General features: G+C 34.1%; 2 protein-coding genes across 2 annotated transcripts; one reads left to right on the top strand and one right to left on the bottom strand.

The window, feature by feature from the left end:
• The first annotated feature begins 361 nt into the window (after nt 1-361).
• Nucleotides 362-5,806, top strand: Ype (yippee zinc finger protein). The gene is made up of 4 exons (XM_088272397.1): nt 362-515; nt 766-894; nt 1,491-1,650; nt 3,859-5,806. Exons 2-4 carry the CDS (start codon nt 777-779, stop codon nt 3,944-3,946), a joined length of 366 nt encoding a protein of 121 aa, XP_088128523.1. The 5' UTR covers nt 362-515; nt 766-776; the 3' UTR covers nt 3,947-5,806.
• A 6,642-nt stretch (nt 5,807-12,448) lies between these two features.
• On the bottom strand, nt 12,449-23,391 carry LOC148301958 (uncharacterized). Its single transcript, XM_088272396.1, has 8 exons — nt 23,125-23,391; nt 20,804-21,609; nt 20,000-20,062; nt 18,449-18,574; nt 17,434-17,554; nt 16,334-16,579; nt 14,589-15,022; nt 12,449-13,767 (listed from the first exon to the last, which is right to left on the bottom strand). Exons 1-8 carry the CDS (start codon nt 23,257-23,259, stop codon nt 12,486-12,488), a joined length of 3,213 nt encoding a protein of 1,070 aa, XP_088128522.1. The 5' UTR covers nt 23,260-23,391; the 3' UTR covers nt 12,449-12,485.
• Between the last annotated feature and the right edge of the window lie 265 nt (nt 23,392-23,656).

Here is a 23,656-nt window from a genome sequence, read left to right as displayed (position 1 = left end):
AGGGAAAACTGATATTGTAAGTCCAGTTGCGAAATATGACATTTAGAAAGAATGTGAAATAAGTGAAAGTAAAATGTATGAAACAGAATTAAATGATGACGAGTATAATTTTATATTAAATTAAATAAAAAGATTTGATAAAAATGTATAGAAATGCATAAACACTTTTTCGAATATATTCAGAGAATTTCTAAAAGGGGCCAATACAACATTTTTTTCATACAAAACTGATATTCGAACAATTTGCAAAACGTTAGACATTCTTTCGGTTTGGACGAAAATCATAACATATACGTAATAAAAGTTCTAAGTTGGGAGTTTCAAAAATAAAAATTGAGGACCACCACATTTATTTATCTCTGATTTATTACCAAATCCATAGAAAAAGGTTAAAGACATCATCTGTTTTTCTTTTGCCTAAAATTTGACGTTTCATTTCAGAATAATATTATTGATCGGATTTTGTGTTTGGTGGACGTAAATCATATTATTACGGTGCCATATTTATCACTGAGGTTAGTTTTTTCTTTAATTAAAAAAATAAATACATTTATTGAATATTTTCCACTTTACTTTAAATCGGTCTGATTTTTAGTTACTGTAATCTTAGTAGAAATAAAGGTGACGTTCTTCATTCCTTTGTTCTCCATACAATATGCTATTAATCTAACACTATATTTGATGCTGTATTATGATAGTCATTGTATTGAATTCATTATTGGTAAATTGCGTAATTATTTTCATGTTTTTTATTGTTGTTTTTAGGATAATAAAAAATGGGGAAAATATTTTTGGACCATATAGGTGGAACTCGATTGTTCTCGTGTGCAGCTTGTGACACGAATCTTACCAACAGATCAGCGCTTATCAGCACAAGATTTACAGGAGCAACAGGTAAGAGCACATTCCAATTATTTTTACTTACAATATAGTTTTTATGTTTTTTTTGTCGATTGCGATGAGACAAATTGATAACTGAATGCTTTTCAATATGGAATATCTTCAAAACAGTATACAGTAACACAATAGTCGGGTTGTGGTCCCGTGGTTAGTGTCCCGGACTCTTAAGCCGTAGTTTCTCGGTTCGAACCCACTCTACCACGATTTGATACCTATTTCTAATAATGAGCCGCTTAGGCTCACAGAAATAGTATGAAATTGAAATATTTGTGTAAATAATAAAAACGCAAATATTTCTCTGTTTTTAAAAAAAAAACACACTGAGTTGCGTTTGCGAAAAATATCGTTTTCTCCACCTAATCATACAAGGAAAGATTGAGGGGCCAAGAACTCAAGGACGCCGAAGGACATCTTGGCTGAAAAACCTAGGACAATGGTTTGGCAGAACCACCAAATCTCTGTTCCTAGCTGCAGCATCAAAATTGAAAATAGCCATGATGATCGCCAATAGAAGTGGCACAGAAAGAAGAAAAAGAAGATAAAATTCATAATTCCTGCCCTAACCTCTTTCCTCCCGTTTGGATTTTTAGGTCGGGCGTTTCTCTTCAGTAAGGTGGTGAACCTCGTGTACTCGGAGGTTCAGGACAGGGTGATGCTGACGGGCAGACACATGGTGAGGGATGTATCATGCAAGAATTGTGCCACAAAGCTTGGGTGGATTTACGAGTTTGCCACGGAAGAAAATCAAAGGTAATAAACGACATACATCCCTCACTTCTTCTACATTCATACATTTTGCTGTACATGCTCTCTGGTTACGTAGACTTTTGACACAGCCAGATTTTGATTATATAGTTGTGTCAAGTCTTTCTTGGCTCTCCACGTTCTATTCTGTTCAGTAATAGCGATCGATTTGTAAATATATTTGAGATAAGCGTTAGCGTATTTATTGAAACTGCAGACAGTTGGTAGAATTCCATATTGAATTGTTGGGTAATATATCCAAAATTAAACAAGATTTATTTGCAATAATTAAAGAAAACACTTCGTTTTTTACCACTTGAGTTTAATTATAGACTACATGTTTCAGAAGCTAAACTTCCATCATTCAGGTCTGTATAATAACTAAAATATAAAATATAAAATTGTTCTATAAATAAGGATAGGGGGAAAGTAAGGGGAAGGGGTTAGTCAAGGAACGGAGTTTGAAAACAAAGGAAAAATTGAAAGCAATGGCGAAGAATTTTGAAACAATATATTATTTAATAAATTATTATTAGAATTCAGGTTTTTTTGTATTTCTAAATTTTCAAGATAATTCATAATTTGGCCTTTATATGGAACAAGGTGTAATAAATAAATTAAAATTATTACACCTTGTTCCATATAAAGGCCAAATTATGAATTATCTTGAAAATTTAGAAATACAAAAAAACCTGAATTCTAATAATAATTTATTAAATAATATATTGTTTCAAAATTCTTCGCCATTGCTTTCAATTTTTCCTTTGTTTTCAAACTCCGTTCCTTGACTAACCCCTTCCCCTTACTTTCCCCCTATCCTTATTTATAGAACAATTTTATATTTTATATTTTAGTTATTATACAGACCTGAATGATGGAAGTTTAGCTTCTGAAACATGTAGTCTATAATTAAACTCAAGTGGTAAAAAACGAAGTGTTTTCTTTAATTATTGTAACATGTCTTACCACAAAGTTAATGCCGAAACAATAAATAAAAAGATTTATTTGGTTGAATTTTACATTTATTTATGTATATTTTAATGTGACGCGTTTCGTCTTCTTAGGACATTATCAAACACTCTGTTTTTGATAATGTCCTAAGAAGAGGAAACGCGTCACATGTTAAATATACATAAATTATTTTATTTATGTTTATATACATAAATAAATGTAGAATTCAACCAAAAAAACCTTGGGATATATTACCAAACAATTTAAGCATTAGCGATTAACATGCAGAAAGTGTGTTGAGATGGTTTAGACATGTGGAATGAATGACAAACAAAACAAATTTATGAGACGAATGTGGTTGGATATAGGAGCAGAGGAAGACCTAGGAAAACATGACATAATTAAGTATTTCAAATAATAGATAGTGGTCAAGTCAAGAGTCGGAATAATCAGCGGGTATGTATGAGGAGATGCATGCATGTGGAAGAAGCGAAGATTGTTTGCAAATATAGATTGGTGTTGTGTTCTATTTTCCCTTCCTACATGGGAACGCCATGATGGTTAGTTAGTTAGTTATTAACCATGTGTAATAAATATTATGTATATAAAATAAAATAACTATAATTTTTTAATTTTTTAAATTTTATTTGATTGATTTGATTGTTACCGACATCATCAAACTGGTGATGTCGGGGTAACGATGAAACCCGATCACTGGTCAAATAAAATATGTGTGAAAAACTATATAATTGTTATTTTAATTTATAAAGTGCAGTTCCACCAAAAAATGTCAGAACATAACTTAAATCTAATAATAAATATTAAATAAACTTGATAAAATTAAACAACTTTGTTTTAACCACTTTTTTATTGGTACACTTTATCCAACCAGTTTCGACAAGAACCTTGTCATCATCAGGGTGTATGTACTTAATTAAAAAAATACTGAAACACTCATAATTAATTCCCCTTCCCTTACCAAAAACTTCCACGCACTCCGTACACCATATGAAAATATGATTTAAAAATATGATTTAAAAACTCCTAAATGTTGTTTTTATTGTGCATTGCGTAGCGAATACGTTAACTCCAAATGACAACTACGAATGGCCAAAAGTGTACCAATAAAAAAATGGTTAAAAAAGTTGTTTAATTTTATAAAGTTTATAAAATGTGCCACAAAGTATCTGCGAAAAACATTCAAGAAAATATTTAAAAAATGTATTTTTATGGACTTTCCACCACAACTGTTTTTTCTTCCAGATACAAGGAAGGCAGAGTTATCCTGGAGCGAGCGCTCGTCACAGAATCGGACGGCATGGAGGAACATATATCTCACAGTGAAGAATAACCTACTCTGGACAAAGTACTTAGGATTACCGCTGACAAAATACTATTCGTCTTGCAGAAATCATAGTCTTGCGATACTAAACAACTGTTGCCAAGCAATACTTGTAACTTGGATATAGTAGAAAGGTCTAATCATTCAAAATGGTGTGACTCGTAAGTTCATATTCTGTGCAGGATATCGAAGAATCTGAAACTGTACAACATAATCATTAAAAATCAATGGGAAATCCATTGATTTATAATGAGCAATGCTTGTATCCCTGGATATATGTAGTAGAAAGGTTTAATCATTTAAAATGGTGCGACTTGTAAGTTTGTATTCTGTACAGAATATTGAGGAATCTGGAAACTATACAACAATCATTAAAAATCAATGGGGAATTCATTAACTTATAATGAGCAATACTTGTATCCTTGAATATAGCAGGAAGGTCTAATCATTTAAAATGGTGTGGCTCATAAGTTCATATTCTGTACAGGATATCGAGGAATCTAGAAACTGAACAAAATAATCATTAAAAATCAATGGATTCCAGCTTATTGGCAAATGGATTACTTAAGTTCTGAATTCCAGCCCAACTGGATAAAACGATAACTGTATGAAGAAAAATTCTAGTGATACAAAAAATTTGATTGAATTATATATTTAAAATTCATGTACATATATATATGATGGTATTTCAATCCTTTACTGACAAAAAGATCTATGGGTTGAAATCTTTTTTACGGTGGGATGTGTTGTTTTTATATTTTGTGTTGTGGTGGGAATATTTTGTTTAAAGTAAAAACCTCGTTTTATTATTTTTTAGTACTGTACGAAAGTAATGAATCAAAATGTCTAAATTCATTGTTGTTGTTGTACGAAGAAGAGCATTTCAGATTTTGTAACATTAACACACTTTGTGCGGGCTTCGCGGCATACTGACTGGTGTGCAAAGCAGGCGAATACCTGCGGAAAGGAAAGAAAAACCATTTTTTTTTAAATTGCCATGTCTGATAGATTTCTTCAATACCTATTGTAGCATATTGCATACCAAATCGATGCCTAATGAACTTTTGTCTCATTCTTTCATCCAAGGATAATAGAGTGCAAGAAGAAGGCAGATACATATGTATTATGTTTATAACATGCCATAACAATACTTGCCTATATCGTATTAGCAGTACAATGAAATAACTATGTAAAAAAAATGCATTCCGAAAATATTGCCGTTCTGCTCACCCATAATAATTATCACATGTAAAAGGATATAATTTGGGAATTATTATTGTCAACGGAAATCATTTCACTGACTCACTTTTGACTCCAATAACTAATTACTTTTTTGAGCAGAGAGCTGTGTAAGAGTATGTAAAATAAAAGATGGGCTATCTTTTCTTTTTTCTAGATGTGCATAGTTTGAATGTCTTCAAGTGTTGACATTAAATACTCATAAACAATTGAGTAGAAATGCCTTACCCGCCTTTAAAGTTCAGCTGGCGTAGAGGATAGAACTACCCGTCCCGCAGATAAGCACCAGTCAGTCACGCGGGTAGAAATACCCTTCCCGCACAAAGTTTGTTAAGTGCCACTGAATCATGGGCAAAGCGAAAATCTGAAGCAGAGTTACCTGATGTTATAATAAAATGTTTTTTTGTTTTGATTATATTTCTTCTTTTAAACAATATAGTAAAACCTGCTTATAACGGAACTCAATCATTCCGGTACTATTTTTCATTTTCACAGGTTCCCAGTTTGGAAAGGGCTGTATTTCAGTTGAAGTAAAAAAACATATATTGTTTATGCTTTTTAGAAACTTTGTGTGGCGGCAGTGTGCATATTTTTGTGCATTTCGGTTACCTTAACTTCATATACAAAAAACATGTCTTAAACATCTAATTTCTTGTCATGTTTTCTTTGCTGTGTAGCAGATAGGTGTAAATATAACAAAAATATTATTATTTATTGATTTGGCGTTTAATTTGTAGAACTCCATTTTAATTTATGTATTAATTTTAAATCAAACACAGATTTTTTGAGTCTACTAAGTTGTATTTTATTAACAAAAACACATAAAAAATTATATTGTGACAATTGTTTCGCCTTGTTAAGGCATTATCAAACGAATGTGAAGATCAAATGGACTACGGTCCTTATGTAGCTATACAATTCTAAGTGACAGTTTTAACACGTGCAGCAATAATTTATGGGAGACAACAGTAGCTACAATACCTACATCCCCCATTAGCTACTGTTGTCTCCCATAAATTATTGCTGCATTTGTTAAAACTGTCACTTAGAATTGTATAGCTACATAAGGACCATAGTCCATTTGATCTTCACATTCGTTTGATAATGCCCTAACAAGGCGAAACAATTGTCACAATATAATTTTTTATGTGTTTTTGTTAATAAAATACAACTTAGTAGACTCAAAAAATCTGTGTTTGATTTAAAATTAATACATAAAAAAAAATATTATTGATTCTCTTCTGTTTTTATTCTTTCGATGCGATTAAATATCACCCGCATCTAATTGCATTTCTTTAACAAACTTCACCATAACCAATGTGTTTATTTGTTGATTTATACTATTTTGTAAAAGGGGCAATTGCCTTAAAATCTTGAGCTGAAGTCAACGTTGAAGTTGCCATATCTCTCACTCCTTTCAAGAACGTCATAAATCAAAAATCGTAAATTTTCAGTTGTGCATGTTTTCGGAATGCCCAGAAAATATACTATATCCCAGCAAAAGAGGCATATTTTAAACTTAATATTTACCTGCTACAGGGCAGAAAGAGTTGTTTTTGCATTTTGAAGAAAAGGTTTTTTTAATAATTTTTTTAAAATATTAAATAATTTTCAAATAGAGAAAAAACCTTCATGTTTTACTTAAAAAGATGTGTTGCGTAGTACAAAGTTCAAAAAATGGCTTGATATTTATTTTTAATACATTGTATTATATTTTTAAAATTTAAAAATGATCTGAAAAATCAAGTTTTTTGATTTATGCCGTTCTTGAAAGGAGTGAGCGATATATGTGATGTCGAGCCTCTCTCAACATCGGTACTATCATCAGTAATCAAGTAAATATCCGCCCAATCAGCCGGAACTCTATCCCCATATTATATTTTGCATATTGTGAAAAAGAAGAAAAAATCTACATATTTAATTTAGTATGGCTTCTAAAACATGACTATTTGTTAATACATATTATAATTGTACCAGATAAGTTAGTTAAGAAATTATATTGTGCAGATTATTTTATATTATACTATATTAGGTATGTGACAAAATAAAACGAATGTTTGAATAAATTTTCAACACCAAAAATAGTGTCATTTTATTTGGAAAATGTACGTGTTACAAAAAACACCTATGTATATAAATTATATAAATTTATTTTATCATACATTATAATCAAACGAAGTACTACATTTTACAAGTACACAATTATTAATTAACATATAAATTATTGCTCTGTTCAGTATTAAATGTAATCAGAAAATTTAATTCACTTACACTTTGAAAAATATGTGTACAAATATTATTGCATGAAGTGTTTTACGTTTACACTTTGATCCCACAAATTTTAAGTTTCAAGGTCATTGAACTTAATTTGAAAGATTTTATTAGTCCTTAATACACATAATTAATATTAAATATTGCATTTTTTACACATTTAACTATTACCTTCTAGAAGTAGCTAGACTGGGGGTAGCTTATCTGAATCGATCTCTTACGCTACTCCCCGCCTGACTGCTTATTAACTCCGTTTAGAAATTTAAAAATAAATATTACAAGCGTTCAACCCTAATGTTTGGAAGTGAAGTGTGGAGTTCGCAAAAGAAGGATGAAAGTAGATTGAATGCAGTCGAAATACGATATCTTAGTGTGGCAAAACGATATATGGTAAATGCTCGAATGATGAGTATTATCGATAAAATTAAGGAAGGTGTGTTGATATGGTTTGGACGTGTGGATCGGATGAGTGAGGAAAGAATGGGAAAACAAGTTTATGAGGCGAATGTAGTTAGGAATAGGAGCAGAGAAAGATTTGAAAGACTGAGGAAAACTTGGCATGATCAAGTATTATAAATACATACATAAAAGTGGTCAGGAGTCCGAAAAATCGGCGGGTATGTATGGGGAGATGCATGAAATGTAGAAGAGGCGAAGATTGTTTGCAAAGACAGATTGGTGTGGTGTTCTATTCTCTCTGCCTTGTTAGTTAAGCATTCATAAACGACTTTCAAACATATTCCACAAATCACCCTGTGTCTATGATGGGTTGCCTATTTACATATATAAAAAAGGAAAAAAATTATATTCTAATTTTCTTAATATTTAAACAGACACGCCGACAAAGGACCAAAAATCCTAGAGTTTATGCATAGTAAACGTTCTGACTACATAGTGTACACATCAAGGATGTTGTGCATATGATTTGAATGCGCTATCTCATAAAAATGCATTCACTACATAAAAAATCTAGCTTTATTGATTGCTTTTAACAAACTTTGTACTTAAATACGTGTATCTGGCTTTTCCAATAGTTTGATAATGCCCTCGTAAGGCAAAACAGCTATCATAAAATCAAATTCAGTAGAATAATGTTTTAATTTAATTGATAATATATTTTGCTATATGTTCTCATTAAATATGATTTTAAGTGAATACTTTCGGTTTAAAATTGAGAGCAAATGAATAGTAAAAAATAAATATTTTACACAAATTGGTATTGCGGAAAAATATTTTTTGGTCAACGAAATAGTATATACAGTGTCTCAACCATTTTCATATGAAACGGACATCTGTTGAAAACTTCGTGAAGTAAATTGGTTTTCCCTTCAGACCACAGGTTCTTTACACTATCCTAAAAGTACACATTAGCAGCGTACAACCTAAACAAGTACGGGTGTACAACCCCTAGCTAATATATCTATTCTCATTTCTTCTCCTGTAGAACTCGCTATTCTTTCTGCATTTCCTTTCTCATATAGCAGTAATGTCCTAATGTTCACTCTTAAGCTTCTTCCTTACGTCATCTGTATCCCTTCAAACATTTTCCATTCCGATATCCATGAATCAGGAGCACAGAACTAATCACCCTCCTTTCATATAAAATTACAATAAAATTATCAGAGTAAAATCAGTTAAAGATAAACATTACAAGAAGATAGTACACAGACCGACACAATAAAAAAAAGATTATGGTATTACCTAATTTGAGGGCACTAATCACGGGTCAGAAATTTCTTTGATAGGGTAAATAGGTATTCTACACATATGGGTATTAAAATAAATGTTTCAAAAATTCATGTGTTGTGCAACAGCTCATACCTAGATACCTGGCAACTCTTGACGTTGAGTAGTTAGCTCATTGAGAGTTTTAATTACTTGGAGGCATACGCAACAAAAAATGGCAGCCTTTGAAAAGCACTGAGTTTAAAACTTGTAGGCACCGCATTCAGCAGCATGAAGCTGTCTTGAGATCGGATTTGTACTCGGTGAAGACCAAATGCTGCCTATATAATGCCTGCATTGCTCTTATTCTCTTTTACGGCTGTGAGACATACATATAACCTTACACGAGCCCAGAACAGCCGTATACTCAGCATTGAGAATAGATGCCTGCGAAGAATCTTAGGTGTGCGGTGGTTTGACTTCGTGAGTGATGAAGAAATACGGAGTAGGACGCAGTAACTCATAGTCATAACAGCCTTTGAGAAAAGGCAATTGGGTTGGCTTGGCTATGTACACGAATGCCCCACGAGAACCTTAATCAAGCTTGCTATTTGTGAAAAGCATCAGGTTCCCTCCGCCCAGGATGTCCACTGCTGACAATTCGTTGCCAGTTCTCATCTGAACATGGGGACGGGACTTAACTTGGATTAAGCAAGAAAGCTGGCAGCAAACAGAAGACCCTGGAGGCAGTTTGTGGACTCCATATAGGGAGCTAAATGGTTAAGTAAATCAATTTTCAAATCGCATTAAATCAGAGGTCTACAGCCCTGGTCTCTTCACAGCCTGATGACATTCTTCTTCCTGGCTCTATCCCAACGTATAGTCTTTGTAGACCGATGGGGTCAGCTCTCCTCATCAGATGTATGTCCTTCTATCTTGGACAATGTCACCTAGGCCATGCCTTTGAATCATGTTTTTTTTCTGCAGTATCCAAGAGTTCTTTAGTCTTGCTCTAAATGTTATTCGAGGAAGATCCACGGCGATCGCCTGGTTCACAATACGATCAGGTTCTCAGCATCCTATGTGCCCATACCATCTCCACGGCCTGATATCTGTGTCAATAGATTATGTGTGGAGCAAGAACCCTAAGGAATTGTCTATGCAATCATCCATTTGCATTTAAGATGGTGCAAATTTTTGCCTTCAATCAAACCCAAAAGTGAAATTTCTACGATAACAAAATACATTTTTCTCAAAAACCTGACGGGATACCCACAAACCAAATGTTCCATTCAATGAACGATAGATTTATCCAACAATAGATATCAGATGTAAAAATACAATTATAAAGATGAATATCGTTTGTCCTTTGTTATTAAATTATTTAACTATAATATATTATTGCTATTCATAATTCCTTATAGTATTATCAGTCAGATTATGTGCCAGCTAATTTTTTTACTTGATCTCAGACACCTGTCTTTGGCAGTATGTACACATATATATATATATATATATATATATATATATATATATATATATATATATATATATATATATATATATATATATATATATATATATATATATATTGATTAAACAATACTTTATTATTACATTTCATTCTTCATTTTTCTTTTCCCATTTAAATTATGTTAATCGAATAAGAAATTTCAGTGCAATCAAATTTTTATTTTTTTTTTGGTGCAAAAATTTGAGCACAAGTCAGACATCTTCTAAAATGAAATAAAAATTAAATTAAACAATTTTATTTTAAATGTGAACGAGTCAAAAGCCCGCCTCTGTACTATAATGGTAAGCGCATTGGGCTACCGTACTAGACGCCCCAGGTTCGATTCCCAGAGGGGTCAAAATAAATAATAAATGTATTAAACTCTAATATTTATTTATTTTAAATCATTCTGATACCTGAAGCACAGGACTAAACATCTTGTTTTCAAAATAATTCTGCTTTGATGCAATGATAAGGTTGGAAGAAAGAAATGTCACTATAAACAGCTCTTGGCAAGTCTCACCAACACTCAATTGCAAAACCGGCATTGTGGGTTTGATTTCTGCGAATTACGAAATGGATTCAAGAAATATTTATTTTCAATTGGTCTGGGTGTTTGTGATGTATGTTTCACATCTACCTTCCGTATTCTACCTGCTACCCTCTAGGAATAGAGACTTTTCGGGTTATTTCTTATAACATATTGAATTCTACATATGCGTACACCTAAAATTTCACCTAGTGTGTTATAATTTGCGAGTGATAACTCAGCTTTATTCCCCTCAATGACTGTCTCAAAATGAGTACATATAAACACAAACTGCATGCGAGTGCTACACACAAAAGAGACAGTGTGCACTAATATCTGCAAAAAGAAATTTCACATTATTTTATATTTTATAAAATAGTTTTAGCATTTTGAAAATTGGTATATTGTCTACGATATACTGAACGCAGCGAACGTGCTAAAAAAAGTTGTTATTGAAGCAGAAAATTACATAAATGAATTTTCATATTTTGTATTTTTCATAAAAAAATAAAGCGCTGAAATTTCTTATTGTTAAAACGTTGGTGTAGATTAATATAGATTAACAGTTTAATTAAAACGCCTATGAGGTAAAGTACTTAACTAAAATGGCGCCCGATAAATCGTCCAAAATGATTGCTTTTATCATTAATATGAAAGATTTTTGTATTTTTTTAAAACACAATCTTAAAATCTAGTCAGCGGGAATGAATAAACATAAATAACAAGATTTTTATTGATACTTCAACAAAGATAAGAAGTTTTTTCAGATGAGAATTACAGGGCTGGCTATAAGTGATCACTTTATGGACATTTACCAGTCTACCCATGGATGACAACCACAACAGCTACATTTTGAAAATGTGTATATATGTGGCATGTGACAAAATACAGTTTTTTCCAGAATCAACTTCATAGGATTGTGAAATAATTACAAAAATAATATCATACGCATTCGCAAAAGTCTCTGCTAACTTACTAAAAACTTTGAAAAAAAAGAATTTCAATCATCAATGTTGCCTATAAAGTTGTCATGCATGCAATTTTGATCAAAATTTTAAAAGTGTAGTTGTCAACCATAATTAGATTAGCAAATGTCATTGATCACTATGGATCACTTAAGTCGGCCAATAACATCCCGTAAGGCTTGTAATTCACTGACTTCCATATTGACATCTGAATAGACTTCATCTATTTTGATATATCAGTAAAAAATTTGACGTAAGCCTTAGATTGTATAAATCCAGCGTTTGCGAACAAAAATTTGGACATTGTCAAAATATTGAGAATGGATACATCATTTTTAGGTGGATCTATTTGGTAAATCTGTTAACTTAAGGATGATGGAAAGGAAACAGGTCGAGCTGGAGGTCTAAAGACATTTGCGAAGTCGGCCTGAGTTCAGAGTCCGCGAAAGATAGACAGTCCGCTTCCAACGGGTCTAACAGATGCAAAACAGACTGATTAGAAGACAAATTCAGTCTGCTTCCGTCCAGACTTGACTCGCTCACCGATAATATCGACTCGTTTCTACTCAAAGTGTCGGTTCTGCTACTGGGAATGTTTAAATCCGCACCGAGCATAGATTGTCTATCGCAATGAACTACATTTTCGTCCGGGTTTAGCGGGACACTCTTGCACACGTCGACCGAGAGGGTGTTTTCCATGGACAGTCCTAGCGATTCCGAAGCCATCTGGTAGGAACTGTCATTGAGAATGCTGTCGCTGGTCGGAAGGTGTAACTTTTCACCGTCGGAGCTCATATCGCTGAGTGAATCCACGGGTAACTGCAAGTTCTTGGACGGCTCGATCTTCCTGAAAGGCGGCAAGGCGTCTCGGCCGTACTTCATCTCATTATACTGCGCACTAGTGAAGTTCAATTTACTGGAGTCGATCTGCATGCCGAATCCGCTGTCGTTGAAGTCGTAGTTTCCGGTCACGACTCGTCCTTCGCAGGTTGACGCGCCGGCGGGAGAAAGATCGTTCTTCAAATGTATATTGTTCGTGTCGAAGACTAAGTTGGAATGCATGTCTATTTTGGAAGTGCTGCAGTCGAACGATATGCTGTCGTCACTCTGGACGGGTCGGTTGGAAGGTTCTATGATGTGGCGCTGCGGAGGCAGTTGTTCCGGAATATCCATCTTTGCCAGTTCCGCGATGTTTGCTCTCCAGGGACTTCCCGGAGTGCTCTCGCCGACTCTCGACTGTTTTTGCAAGTTGGAGTCCCAGCTTTTCAGATCGCTGACAGTCTGCGTGAAGGAAGCGTTATCGGTCATGATTTCCGGATTACTAGACAACCAGTTTTCGTTGTCTGCGTTGGAATTGTCGTTCTCGTGATCATTCTGGGAACCTATAGGAATCCATTTACGTTTGCCTACATTTGTGGTCCACTTATCTAAAGAGTTTTTCCTGGCGCTCTCCTCCATTTGCAATGCGGGTTCGGTGCTTGTATCGCTCTTGTTAGTCATCCAGGTGACTTCGCTAGAAGACGAGCTGATGCACGATGAAACAGCGGGTTGTTTCGGAGGGATATGAGTACATTGATCACTCTGCTCTCCTAAACATTTGATGGCTTCCATATTTAAGCGGTATTTTCCTGGAGAAACATCTAGCATCCTGAAAAATATTTATTTGGTTATGTTAAAATTCTCGAGGAGATGTTAACTATGATATATTGAATTAGAACTTCAATATGATTCAAAACATATTAAAAAAAATTCATTCCCACAGTGATATTTACAAATTAACTTTAAAACAAGGATAATAACGATATTTTAATAATCCAATGTTTGGTAGAATAAACAAATAAACAATAGTCAATTTGTCACCTAGATGCAGAACTATCCTAACTGCATTTAAGGAAATTTTACAGGACAGAAAATTAATCATTCAAAATCGAGTTCTCTTAATCATTTATTACTGTTTTGTTTTGAATATTAAGATTCATAATGCTTTAATAGGTATTAATTAAAGTTAAGAACTTTTTGCACAGCAAAATCAGTAGCATAAAGAACACAATACATTCATAAAAATGAAATTGTGTTGTATGCGACATAGGATAGTTCTGCATCCAGCGAATCTGTCAATTCTGCAGTTGTATGGTCCACATCTACATAGCTTTTAGAAACATACTTCTGATATGTTTTCCTTTTATGTATTACAATTGTTATGTAATTACATATTAACACATTATTTGCGGGAAACACCTCGAAGCGTCTTAAACATACTGTTGGTAGAGAGCGGGAGACACTTATAAGCGTTCTATTTGCTTACTTTTAGTGGTGCGAGATAAGCCAAATACATTGTACAAACCGAAGTTGGGTTTGCGGTTACTTGCAATTAGTATGACTTTAATCATTATATTAATTAGGGTCGGGGGTTGATGAAAAAACTACCCACAAATAATGTGTTAAGTTTTTTTTTAAAATCATCCTTACTTTCCAACGGGTTCATTTATGATACAAGAGGAATTCCTTTTATCCTCAAACAGAAGGCAAGGCATAAGCCTTCGTAATTTGATGATCAGAGCTGCGAGCTGCCTTACGAAGACGCCGGCTCGGCATTCTTCCGAAGTCCTTTCCAGAATCCCGACCAGGCTGGTGAACAGGCTCCTTTCCTCCTTAACGGATAAATCATCAGAAGCCAGTTTGTTTTCCTCAGGTTTGGGCTGCAGCGCATTGTCCGTGTGCGGAGTAAGATTATTTAGTGTTTCGGTTTGCGGTGTGTTCGGTTTCCGGATAAGTTTTGGTTTGATCTCTTTGGCTTCATTTTCAGTTTTGTATTTCGCGAGTATTTCTGCAGCTTTCGGTGTTGTGGCGTGGTCGGGAAACACGAAGAAGTGTCGCGCCATTCTGTTAGCGCCGCGATAATCCTGTAAAAAGAAGGATTTCTCATTTTTGTATTTGAAAACTGCACGAATAAAATATTGTAAATTTTTTTCAATTCAAACCCTTATCCACACCCCAATTGTGCATAAGGCACTGCATTATACAAACACAGTGTTATCTTGATCACACGAAGGAAAGGTGATCAGCCCTCCGCTTCAGGTACCAGTCCAGGGTAATATTGAATAAATATTAGAGTGAAAAAATCACATCACAAATTGTACACTAGATTGAAATAGCGTACATATTATCAACTAAGTGGGGTATTTTACACATACAGACTCTCTTTATACGCATAAATATTTCACATTATTGAATCTTCAATCAAGTATGTAATTTGCTTATTTAAATTTGTTTTTTTTTTATATATTGGTACGTACGATGTAAACGATTCTCAATCCACGAGAACAGACAGAAATTAGTGACTTTTTAGAATATTCCGCCGCCAGTTTTTAAGAAGTAATTATAAATGTCAGTGCTTTTCATTAAAAGTGTCATTTGAAGTTAGTTAGTAAATAAATTTGACTGAGCTGAAGGATTTTAAGTTGCCTGGCTATGGGAGAGAATAAAGATATTTTTGTATTGCCTGCGCGGGTTTTTATAAGTACGGGTAAAGATTGCTGTTTGGAAGTGATAATAAATAAAACAAATTAGATACATTCGACAAATATTATGAGTTACATACAAACTCTGTATTGACTGACTCATAAAAAGGTAATTAATATAAACAATAAAATCACCCAGATCCCAGCGCTGGATCAACTACCAAACGAGCATACGAGGTCAGTTCTTTTATTTCGTTTGTAGTGTTAGCATTTGTCGGAATCGCCGTCCCTTTGTCTTGAAGGTTCCGATGATACATCATTGAACTAACTTGGAGGGATTTCACGACTCCAATAACGATCACTACATTTCATTGGTTTAGAATCGTCCTATCAGTAACAGGGAGAATCCGAGATTCTCTCTGTATTTCTAACGTACGTGTCGGTACCATGTGGTGGCCATTTATTTGAGGACACCTGGTCCTCAAATAATTTAGTTCGCACTGTGGCGAAACCATCGGTCCGACGTGTTTGTTCAACACGTGCCAAACAAAGGTCCTTCGAGCTATTAGTTTATTTTTTTTTAGTTTAGTTTCGTACTGTGGCGAAACCAGTTATGTTAATGTGGGTAAAATATACAGACATTCCCACGATAGTTGACCAAACATATCTTGTGTATGTCTTCAGACCGACATTACATACAGTGCACCTGAGCGTATATTTGTTTGGATAAAAATTATTTGGTTGGACAAATACCTTCCGGCACAGTGGGCAAGTGAATCTCTTGTGCGTGGAGACTGGCACATACCCCGCCCTGCCTCTCCTGTCGAGGGCGTCTTCTCCCTCTCTGTCCAGAGCGGCGGCGGGCGAGAAGGAGAGGAGCGAGCCAGGGGTGCCCCCCTCCCCCTCCCGCACGCTCCCCTCTTCCTCCAGCCCCTCGTAGTCCATGGTCATGTGGCGCGGCAGGCGAACGCGCCGCCCGCTCCGAGTCACCGAGACAACCTGGATTCAATTGGATTAGGGATAGCCATGAAAATCAAGAGGAAAAGAAGAATTTTTACAAACTGTGGACATTTTTTATGAAAATAAATACATATCGCTACTTTCAATAACGTCACATATCAAAAAACTTGATTTATCAGATCATTTTTAGAGTTTAAGAATATGATAAAATGTATTAAAAATAAATATCAAGCCACTTATTCAACTTTTTACTGTGCAACAAATCTTTTTAGGTAAATCCTGAATGTTTATTCTCCATTTAAAAAATATTTGGTATCATATTTATTTTTATTTGATATCTCGTCAAAGATGAAGAAGAATATGGAAGTCTGGGCATTTACGGGGCTGGCATATTCTTCTTAATCTTTGACGAGATGTCAAAAAATAATATGAAAATAACTCCTGTAATTGGAGATAATCCAGATTTTGTTAACAAGTATTTGGGCACACTCAAAATGTTGTAAATATTAAGTATATTTAAAAAAATAAATAAACAATACCTTTTATTTAAAATGCAAAAACAACACTTTCTGCCCTGTAGCGGGTAAATATTGATTAAAAAATATGCCGCATTGCTGGGATATAGTACACTTTCTGGGCATTCCGAAAACATGCACAACTGAAAATTGCGGATTTTTGATATATGACATTGTTGAAAGGAGTGAGGAAGTGTCAATAGTTATGCTAGGCATAACGGTCGCTACTTGTGTCCCTCAGGCTGCCAATTTGATTCAATCAATCTTAATACAGAGAACTTTAATGAGAATGATGTCATCTGAATATGCATAGTAAGAAATAAAAAAGAAAATTTAAATACCAATGGACGAATATGTATGTAATGTTCAGATAGGCACCTGAGGTGTTTGTGCTACAGGAGGAAGCACTATTTTTGGTTTTTTATCTTTCTTTGGTTTTTTATTTTCTTCTCCGGCCACACCAGTACTATAAAGGTTCAAGTCTTCAGGATACACCACTCTGAAAGGGAAAAAGTGAAAATTATATTCTTAATTTACTTGGGAGAGATATTGGATTATACATACTCTACAGAAGATAAGATTGTTTTTGAATTTGTATAAAGCATTTAAGAAAAACTATATTTTTTCATTAATTTTTCTCATATAAACTGACGCACGGAGATCTATTCAAAGTAATTCACATTTGCAAAGAATTTAAAAAGAAATGTGAGAGGTACATATATTTTCCTCATTAAAGTACAGGGTCATCGAAAAATAATGACAACATTTAAAATAACTGTTATAAAAAAACTATTAGAGGTAATTCAATGGTTTTGATTTGAAAATGTGTGGATGAAGATTATTTTTCTTCGTAACTTAGTATGTTTCGATGTGTGCACCGTTCGTCGCTCCGCAGGTGTATAGTCTGTGGTCGATTTATTGTCACGTATGTGTAATAATTTCAGGAGTACCTGTCAAGATAGCAAGCAACAGAAATTCGCTCCCGCAGGTGATCCAAATCCCGAATCATTTCTGCGTAGACAATATTTTTAATGTATCCCCAGAAAAAGAAATCCAAAGGGGTAAAGTAAGAACTTCTTGGAGGCCATGCGATTGGGGTTCCTCTACCAATCCAGCTGTTGGGAAAGCTTGCGTTCAATACACCGCGTACTTCGTGAAGGTAGTGAGGTGCAGCCCCATCTTTCATAAAAATAATTATGTAATTTAATAACAAAACTTACATTCACTAGCTTACGTTCAGTGACAGAATTACCTATTTAACATAAAGGGTTCAGGTCCTATTTTTTACAAAATATAATCATTATTTTTCGATGATCTTGTATACAAAATTATAACAAAATAATGTAAGGCCCTTGAGGTAGTGTTAACATTATTATTTTAATTATCAAATTACCTGTATACTATTCTGGTTTTGGAAGATGGATCGTATAGTACACTGCCTTTATTATCAGGTCTTGCTACAACGTTACTCAGGGCATCTGTTACCACACGCAACTGTTCACCTTTCAGTTTTTCAACACTGGAAATACATTAAATTAATGATTAAACAAAATATAAAAATATTATTAATATCATTACATCTGTGTGAGCTAAAAGTATGATAAATACTAGTAGTTAATCATACGTAGTTTTATATAATTATAAAATAAAACATGAATCAGTTATCTTCAACATTATATAAAAAAACAAATCTTAAACGTCAAATTTTTGTCTTGTTTGCTTTGCTGTGTAGCAGATAGGTGTCACTATAATGCAAATTATTGATTCTTTCCTGGTTTCAAAATATGGCTAATAATTTTTTCGAAGCGATCTGGTATCGCCTGTGTCAAATTACATTTCTTTAAAAAACTTTGCCGTAACTAATGTTACGGCGAAGTTTTTCTCTCATATCACACACAAACACTAATGCGTTAGTGTGTGATTTGAGAAATGATGCAGTAAACACAATGTAATTGAAATAACTACATACATATAGTATGATCATAGCTTTATTTTACATATTGCTACTGTATACATTTTAATTTTTGACATCTCATCAAAGATGAAGAAGAATATGGAAGTCTGGGCATTTACGGGGCTTACGACCGTCATAGGCTGGTTTAAGTGATCCCTTTACACACGTGTAACATTCACCAATTCTACCCATTATTGACAACCACACTACTCAAATTCTTGGAAGTTCTATATATATGAACCAATTTAGAAACCTTGTTCATGAATCACTAGAGACATCTATTGGTGAGATGTAAAGAAGCTTTTTATTAAGCAGAAACTCTTATATTAGTATGTGAGATCCGAATCCTGGATTATAATCACACACATGAGAAACGCCAGAAAATACTATTTTCATTTTTATTATTAAGCTTATAATTTGACCAGATAATTTATTTACAACATTTTGAGTGTGTCCAAATACTTGTTCACAAAATCTGGATTATCTCCAATTACAGGAGTTATTTTCATATTATTTTTCGACATCTCATCAAAGATGAAGAAGAATATGGAAGTCTGGGCATTTACGGGGCTTACGACCGTCATAGGCTGGTTTAAGTGATCACTTTACACACGTGTAACATTCACCGATTCTACCCATTATTTACAACCACACTACTCAAATTCTTGGAAGTTCTATATATATGAACCAATTTAGAAACCTTGTTCATGAATCACTAGAACTTCACTAGAGACATCTATTGGTGAGATGTATACATTATTTACATGCTGGAATAACAAATAGATAATCATATTTACATAAACTTAAGCTTACTTACTTTCTTACGTCAAAATTTGTTTACATGCTCTGTATATTGTGAAGAAGTGAATTCTTCATTGAATGCTATGGCTAGTTCAATGGGATTTCAAAAAGTTCATTACATTGAAGAATCCTTTATATGGATGTTCCACTGTATAGATATTTTTGTTAAAATAAAATATATATTTTTACCTTTGATATTGATCTCCAGTCTGCAAAACATGAACAGTTTGATGCGGCTGCGAAGACTTCCATCTAAAAAAAAATTAAAATTAAAACTTAACCGCACCCAATGGTGCATAGGGCACTGCGTGTATATAAGCAGTGTGTTATCTTAATCATTTAATAAATAAATGAAAGGTGAGCATCCCTACGCTTCAAGTACCAGTCCAGGGTAATATTAAATAGATATTAGAGTGAAACATAAGTTGTATTTATTTTGACCCCCCTGGGAATCGAACCCGGGAGCCCCAGCAAGTTAAAAACCCGCCGACCACTCCACTATGAAAGCGGACAAAAATGCATTATTAAGAATTACATAATAAAATATCTGTCTTCAGATTGAGATTGAATTTCAAATGCGTTCAAATTTCAAGTACCATGACTACTTCTAGGTTTAAGTTTTTTAGTGAAATTTTTAGTGGAACTGCATTTTTTTTATAATAAAATAACAACTAAATATAGTGTTTTCCACATATGTTTTATTTGACCAATGACTGGGTTTTGTCGTTATCGATATGACAACAGCTGGTGATTCCAGTCTGATGATGTCGCTAACGATGAAACCCCGTCACTGGTCAAATAAAATACATGAGGAAAAAACTATATAGTTGTCATTTTACTATATAATTTTATGTGCTGATTTTCTGCACGATGATGACATAATATTCTTCTTCTTTGTCAGCTGTCTCTCCACTGCTGGATGTTGACCTCTTCTAATTTTTCCAGAATTAATATTAGTGTAAAGAAATAGATTAAAATAAGTTTAGTACAAACCCCAACAAGTTCATCGGATCTTCCGGAATAAATACTTTTCTCGGTGGCTTTGGCACAGTCGGTATTGGAGTCAAAGGAAGCTTGATATTCAAAGATTTTCTAAGCTGCGGATTAATGGTTTTCAACAAGATTCTGGGCTTTATATTTGTTACCGGAGTCTTCTGCGTCGTTGCCGTAAAGATTGCCGGCTTGTTCTGCACAGAAACGAAGTTAGCCGGCTTCAAGCTGAATTTATTGTGTTGCTTCTTCGGCAAGAGTACGCTTTTCGGATTACCGTAATTGCTTTTAATATCGGGTTTGAACGAAGCGATATCATTGTTTGTGAGAATGATTTTTCCTGTTAATACTGAATCTGCGTCGTGACTATTATTCCCATTGGTTGTTGAACTGTTTGGGATGTATATATTAGTCTTTGTCAAGTTTCCGTTGTTTTTCTGTTGAGGAATCAAACGAGGTTTGATGAGGGAATTTTCCGCTTTCTTCGGTTGCGGTTTCTTGCCAAGAAGATCAGCTGTAAACTGGAAGGTTCCACCTCTCGCTGCTATTTCGGAAACTCTGACCACCCTCTGCAGTGGAGCTGGTTCCTGTTGCACGTGCGACGCATTGTACGCAATTCTTTGAGTCAGCACATCATTTAAATTCTCGATGATAGGGACTTCGATAATCGTATTCTCCGGTTCTTGCACGGCTTCAGTTTTTAGAGTTAACTGTTCAGTATTAAGGGTGGGGGTGGAGTACACTTGCAATCCTAACTCCGCTATTTGTTCAGGAGTTAGAGAAATTGTATGAAGGGAGCCATCACTTGACTGAAATTAAATAAATATAAAAACATTTTTATAAAATTAAATAAATTTAAGTACATTTTAATAAAATCAAATAAATTAAAATACATTTTAACACATTGTTTACAGTATGCACATATTTGTGCATTTCAGAAACCTTATGTTGCGGCAGTGTGCACATGGTACCTTCAACATCATATACAAAAAACACGTCTTGAACGACTAATTTTATGCCATCTTCAGTTTGCTGTGTAGCAGATAGATGTCACTATAAAACAAAAATATATTGATTCTTCTATAGTTTCAAAATATGGCTTAAAGTCATCATTCTTTCGATGTGATCTAATTTTGCCAGTGTGTCAAATTTCTTAAAGAAACTTCACCAAACCTGGGACCTTGTGAATGGCAGATAAAAGCCCTCACCATTACACTAAGGAAGCAGACAATTAATTTGAATCAATACATTGTCTTCGATACCAAAAACCGGCAATTCTGGATGCGAGAAATATCAATTGTAAAAATTCTCTTGTTGAAAAATAATTAGTGAATAGGGCGCCACATTGATTTAATTAATACATTGTTATCAGTATGGTAAATATTACATCTTCTTCTAACCTTTATCCATGCCCAATGGTGCATAGGGCACTGCATCATATTGACAAAGTGTTATCTTGATTGTTACTTAAATGAACGCAAGGTGATCAGTCCTGCGCTTTAGGGATCAGTCTGGGGTAGTAATAAATAAATATTAGAATGTAAAATCACTAATATTTCTACCCCCCCTGGGAATCGAACCCGGGACCGGGCGGATAAGAGTTTAAAGAATATCAAAAACAGAGACAATAATTATCATATCGGCGGGTATGTATGAGGAGATGCATGAACGTGGAAGAGGCGAAGAATGTGAAAGAACAAAGTGGTGTGGCGCTCTATTCTCTCTACCTACCCCTGCGGGGAAGCGGCGTGATGGTTAGTTAGTTAGTTAGTTTAGAATATCAAATTTTTGCTTCATGTGCCAGTTCGGAGAAACATCATAAAATAAATACATGTTGAATAAACATTTCTTATACACGCTGATTTAACTAGGAATTGAACTTAAAACATCCTACAGGGTAGTCAAATAAGCTAAACACTTTACTACAAAGGCGAAAAAATGTTTATGAAATTAAATAAATTGATCTGGAATATACTAGATATATTTGCATAGTATTGAATCGAAATGTATATAAGATAAGGCTGCAGGTTTTGCCACTTGTGAAAGGATTATAAGATAAGATCTAGGCGTGTAAATTATTGCCTTAGTTTCATTGCAGTCATCACAACATGGAACGGTTGGGAGTTAGGAAAAATGTGAATTATGGGAAAATACGGTAACCTAAAATTACGAAGACTGCATTATATTCCAATAAGATGAAAGAACCAACTGTTTAAAGTAATAATAAACACAATATAAACTAATTTCAAGATGAATAATTGATATTTCACGAGTCGAAGTGTCCGGAATCAGATAGTAACAAAATTAGAGGGAAAATAGCTAACCTGAAATAAGACGATTTCACCGTTATTCATAACGAAATTGTTTTGAGTATTATCCGGAGAATTCATTGATGAACCATCAACAATAAAGTTGTTGGAAGTAATGTCGATAACACCATTGATTGCGTTATTATCCATTTTGCCGATAATATGGTTTAAGAACCGAATATTTATGTAACTACTTCTCGGGTTCAGAATCTCCTCTCCACCTCCGTTCCGTCATTTTGACTCCCTTTCATGACAAATGCATGTCATAGACAAAATGACAACAAAAGCCTATAGACAAAATTCATAGATAATATAGTCATGGACTAAAATAAACATTGCAGATCTTCTTTACTAGGTAGATCCACATCCAGCTATAAATTTTTATTCCCCGAATATCTCTTTTTGTACAATATTTACGATATAAAATTACTTCAGATAATTGATAAAATTATCCGGTCAAATAAACGTATTTTAAAAATGCTATCCGCTGGTATTCACGCTGCTTTTATTCTTTCGAAAAATGTATGCTTAATATAGGGTTGTATAA

Source organism: Brachycentrus maculatus, unplaced genomic scaffold, assembly GCF_059751285.1.
Source record: "Brachycentrus maculatus isolate JH-2025_06_01 unplaced genomic scaffold, ASM5975128v1 h1tg000496l, whole genome shotgun sequence".
In the NCBI taxonomy this organism is placed as follows: domain Eukaryota; kingdom Metazoa; phylum Arthropoda; class Insecta; order Trichoptera; family Brachycentridae; genus Brachycentrus; species Brachycentrus maculatus.
This window is presented reverse-complemented; position numbering and strand designations above follow the sequence as displayed.